This window comes from Penaeus chinensis, chromosome 30, assembly GCF_019202785.1.
Source record: "Penaeus chinensis breed Huanghai No. 1 chromosome 30, ASM1920278v2, whole genome shotgun sequence".
NCBI lineage: Eukaryota > Metazoa > Arthropoda > Malacostraca > Decapoda > Penaeidae > Penaeus > Penaeus chinensis.
Window position 1 is genome coordinate 8,645,424 of NC_061848.1, and position 5,000 is coordinate 8,650,423.

General features: G+C 48.0%; 1 protein-coding gene across 1 annotated transcript in view; it reads left to right on the forward strand.

Moving 5' to 3' along the window:
* The window catches only part of LOC125041208 (stress response protein NST1-like), a 22,617-nt gene that overhangs the window by 13,048 nt on the left and 4,569 nt on the right, over positions 1 to 5,000 (forward strand). The window contains exons 4-6 of the mRNA XM_047636047.1: positions 173 to 448; positions 1,004 to 1,133; positions 3,360 to 3,510. Coding sequence (XP_047492003.1) covers positions 173 to 448; positions 1,004 to 1,133; positions 3,360 to 3,510 — 557 coding nt within the window. The remainder of the gene's footprint in view (positions 1 to 172; positions 449 to 1,003; positions 1,134 to 3,359; positions 3,511 to 5,000) is intronic.

Here is a 5,000-nt window from a genome sequence, read left to right on the forward strand (position 1 = left end):
TTTGCATTTCGTCAAGCCCAGTAAGACGAGACAAGTTCAGCAAGAGAATGCAAACCCAGTGAGAAAAAGCAAGCCCAGCGAGAGAAGGCATACCCAGCAAGCGAAGACAAGGCGAGCAAGGATATGCAAGCCCAGCAAGAGAAGTCAAGCTCTTCAAGAAAAGCAAACCTAGCGAGAAGACAAGAAGAGCAAGAAAAGGAAAACCAAGCAAGAGAAAGCAAGCCCAGCAAGAGAAGTCAAGCTCTTCAAGAAAAGCAAACCTAGCGAGAAGGCAATAAGAGCAAGAAATGGAAAACCAAGCAAGAGAAAGCAAGCCCAGCAAGAGAAGTCAAGCTCTACAAGAAAAGCAAACCTAGCGAGAAGACAAGAAGAGCAAGAAAAGGAAAACCCAGCAAGAGAAAGCAAGCCCAGCAAGAGAAGGCAAGCCCAGCGAAAGAAGGAAAGCCCAGTGAGAAAAGAAAAGGCAAGCCCCACACGAAAAAGCCCAGCGGGAGTATTTGCATTACCGCCGGCGGGGTCAAGACCTCGTTGGCCCCGCGTGATGAAAGTTAACGGCAGTGGCGGAGGAAACTTTCTTGCCGGGAAATATTCGCAAGGCAAATAAGTCTGAAGGATGTGTCTTTTTAACAGAATCACATGACCACACACATTTATGTATATTAGAAGGGAGAGGGAAAGAGGGAGAGAGGGAGAGAGAGAGAGAGAGAGAGAGAGAGAGAGAGAGAGAGAGAGAGAGAGAGAGAGAGAGAGAGAGAGAGAGAGAGAGAGAGAGAGAGAGAGAGAGAAGAGAGAAAAGAGAGACGGAAAGTGTGGGAAGAAGAGATAGAGAGAGAACAAGAATGAAAAAAGAAAGAGTGAGAGCAAGATAAAACAAGAGAGAGAACAACAGTAAAAGAGAATATCATGCATACAAACACAAACACAAAGACATAAAATGGAACAGCCTCCCACACACCTCCACACACCCGCAAAAAAAAAATCATACACCCAACACACTCATTAGGTTTGCCCGCGAGGTCTCCACCGCCGGTCCCGCGAACCCAACGCACGAAAAACGGGGAATCCGCTGACCGAGATCGTCTGCCTGGCCAGGGCTCGGCGCCGGGACACAGCTGGCCGGTACATTGAAGGCCGTAAAAAACCGTAATATTAAAGGGACGGCTAGTCAACAGGTGCGACATGATTGGTTGTGGCGCGCAACAGGCAACTTGATGGAGAAGAAAGAGGGGAGAGGGAGAGGGAACCGGTAGGGAGAGGAATGGGACAGAGGAAAGGGAAGGGTGGAGGAGGGAGAGAAAGATAAAGAAAAGGAGAGTGGGAGAGAGGGAGAGGGAGAAGGAGAGAGGGGCGAGAGGAAGAAAATAGAGGAGAGGGAAAGGGAGGAGAGAAGGGTGAAGAGAGGGAGAATGAGAGAAGGGTGAAGAGAGGGAAAATGAGAGAATGAAAGAGAATGAGACCGAGTTCGACAAGATATAAACGTATCCACATACAAATCAAAGAAAGGCAGTAATCTTTCCCTCCTTCACCCCCCCTCCCCACCAAATCAGCCACGCACCCGCCCTGTGAAAGGCTCGAAAAAAGTCTCGCTCTCTGCCCGGGCCAATACGCGTCCGAACTCACTCGCGGGGATATAAATAATCCGTGAGAAGGAGAGGCCCTCCGTGTCTTTTGGAGTAAGAGTAGGATCTCCTCTCCTCTTCGCCCCCCCCCCCCCTTAGCTCTTCTCATCCTTCACCCCCTCTCACTTATCCACTGTCCACGCTCTTTCTTACATTGTCACCCTCTTTAACCCATGACCCCTACCTCCCCCTTAGCCCCCCTCTTTCCACTCACCCTTCTCTCACCCATACACCCCGTCCACCCTCACTCCCTCTCACCTCTCGCCCCCACTCTCCCCGTTCGTTCTCCCTTCTCACCCACACTCCCTCTCACCTCTCGCCCCCCACTCTTACCTTTAGCCCCCCCCCCCCCCCACCTCTACAAACGAGAAGGCAAGGAATTTTGCTTTTCTTCGCGTTGGTCGTCAGTGTTTACTTTAGCACCTGTTGAGCGCGATCATGTGTACGTATAGGAGAAAAAGGTACACAAGCGTACATACACAAGCTAAATATTAGGGAAATAGTATAGTAACTAGGTGCAAGAGCTTGATATTCAGTCTTAAATACAGCCTAGTCTTGAATACATTCAATAAAATGTATAGATAAATTAAAAGAGGGTTACGACACTTATTCTTGACCTCATTCACTCCTACTAGACAGTATGCGAAAGTAAGTCGCACGAAATATATGTGAATGTTCATGTACATGTATATGTGTGTGTGTGTGTGTGTGTGTGTGTGTGTGTGTGTGTGTGTGTGTGTGTGTGTGTGTGTGTGTGTGTGTGTGTGTGTGTGTGTGTGTGTGTGTTTGTGTGTGTATTTTTATATTTGCTTTGCATTGCTTCTTCTGTTTCTTCTTCTCTCTCACTTTTTTTCATTTTTTTCTCCTTCTCTTCCTCATTCCCTTCTCCTACACCAATTTTTTCCCTTTCCCTCTCCTCCTTGTTCTACAGCTCACACGGATTTGGTCAATCTGTGGACTTATTCCAAAATGACGGGCTTTATACTACCTGACTGAAAACTTACTTGTAAAAGGTGTTGAGTAAATTTTGTTAAGGATTATGGATCACCTGTTGTGTTTATTGTTAGCTGCCGATAGGTGGGTAGCACGGGAATGGGCTTTGTCAGAAACTTGTGAATTCTCTAAAAAAAAATATATGTTTGTTTAGCAACTGCATGATTAAACTTTATTTTTTCCCTCCGTCCCTTCCTCCCTCCTTCCCTCCCACTTTATACCTCTTCCATCTTCCCTCCCTCTCCATACTCCCACCCCCCCCCCACCCTTCCCTTTCTTGCACCCACCTTCTCGACCAAACTACGTCCATGCAACTTCAAAGAAGAAAGGAAACATCCCCACAGAGTCAATGACATCGCAGGCACGAGAAATGTCAAGGCCGTACAAGCTATAAAAGTCACAATTATCTATCTGTCTGTCTGTCTGTTTGTTTGTTTATTGGGGAGGGGGAGGGGGAGGGGGAGGGGGAGGAGGAGGAGGGGGAGGAGGAGGGGGGAGGAGGGGGAGGGGGGAGGAGGAGGAGGAGGGGAGGAGGAGGAGGGAGGAGGAGGAGGAGGAGGAGGAGGAGGAGAAGGAAGAGGAAGAGGAGACGAATATGAATAAAAAAAAATTAAAAAAATAAAAAGAAAAGGTAAAATATCTTGCAATCCCACCTCGCGGAGAACGATAACAAGAATTTCTTACAACTCCTCGTCAAATGCAGTGACCTTTTTATCGCATTGCAACACAATCTCCGCCCCCTCGCAGGTGAATCTACCAAGAGACGAGTTTCTCGAGACGCAAGTATGCTGGCCAAGGAGCCTCTTTTCACGTTAAGAGGATTCATTAACGATCACTTTGAGGACCGTTGCGATTCACTTAAGCGGACAGTTAAAGACTTAAAAGAGAGAGTGGCTTCGTGAGTCCTAAAGGAAAGGTAGTACCTGGATCGTTTAGGGGAAGTAATACCTGATTCCTTAAGAGGGGGGGGGGGGTAGCACCTGGATCCCTTATAGCAAGATGGCAACTTGACCTAAAACGTGAAATACTATGAAAGGCTTCTGACCAACAAAGAATTAAGAAAGAGCCTGCCAAATGGTTAAACAAAATAAAGACATAGGGATAAACATTAGTATGAATTCCTACTTACGTACACCAAAATAACGAGCAAGAGAAGCAGAAAAGGCCATAAGGCACTGATGAGCAACTATGGCACCCGATTAGATGGAAGACGAAGGGAAGGGTTGAGAGGAAGACGAGGGAGGGGTTTAGGGAAGAGGGAGGGAGAAGTGAGGAAAGGAGGAGGAGGGACAAAGGGAAAGAGAAAAGTGGGACAGAGGCATAAGGTGGAAGGATAGACGAGAGGAAGAGGAGGGACAAAGGGAAAGAGAAAAGGAAGGAGGGCACAGAAAGATGGGAAAATAGAGAGAAAGAGGGGGGATTGAGAGATGTGGTAGAGGGACAGAGGAAAGGGGGAATAGAGAGAAAAACAATCACAAACGGGCTCCCTCACGTCTGGCCGGGTCCCGTCACCGTCACAATGGCCGTCCTCGCGCCGAGATTGTTTTTTTTTTCTTTTTATTATATAAACCCTCCTTTCCGTATCGATGGAGCCTGTTAGGGCGGGGGTCCCGTCAAATGCAGTTTAGAGGATAGTTGTTGTTGTTGTTGTTGTTGGTATTGTTCAGCGTGCAGTCTGGTTTCATTGGTTCCATATTAGAGAATGATTACTTTATGTAAATGCAGGCACTCATAAACACAAACACAGACATATATGCACAAACATGAATGCACGCACACACACATACACATACCTAAACCAACCAACACAAACACATACACACTTCAGCCTAAACACACACTCGCTCGCTCACTCACTCACTCACTCACTCACTCACTCACTCTCTCTCTCTCTCTCTCTCTCTCTCTCTCTCTCTCTCTCTCTCTCTCTCTCTCTCTCTCTCTCTCTCTCACACACACACACACACACACACACACACACACACACACACACACACACACACACACACACACACACACACACACACACACACACACACGCCCACATATCCCATACCGACACCCATACCCACCCACGCACCCCTACGAACCACAGCCGAAGCCGCCGTCCGAGTGACGTCACTCGACGAAGCACGAGCCTCGACAAATATTTTCCCAGCCTCCGAGACATCGGGTCGGACACTCGATACTTTCAAGGGGGGTGTCCATCCTCCCTCCCTCCCTTTCCTTCCTTCCTTCCTTCCTTCCTTCCTTCCTTCCTTCCTTCCTTCCTTCCTTCCTTCCTTCCTTCCTTCCTTCCTTCCTTCCTTCCTTCCTTCCATCCTTCCTTCCTTCCTTCCTTCCTTCCTTCCTTCCTTCCTCCCTTCCTTCCTTCCTTCCTTCCTTCCT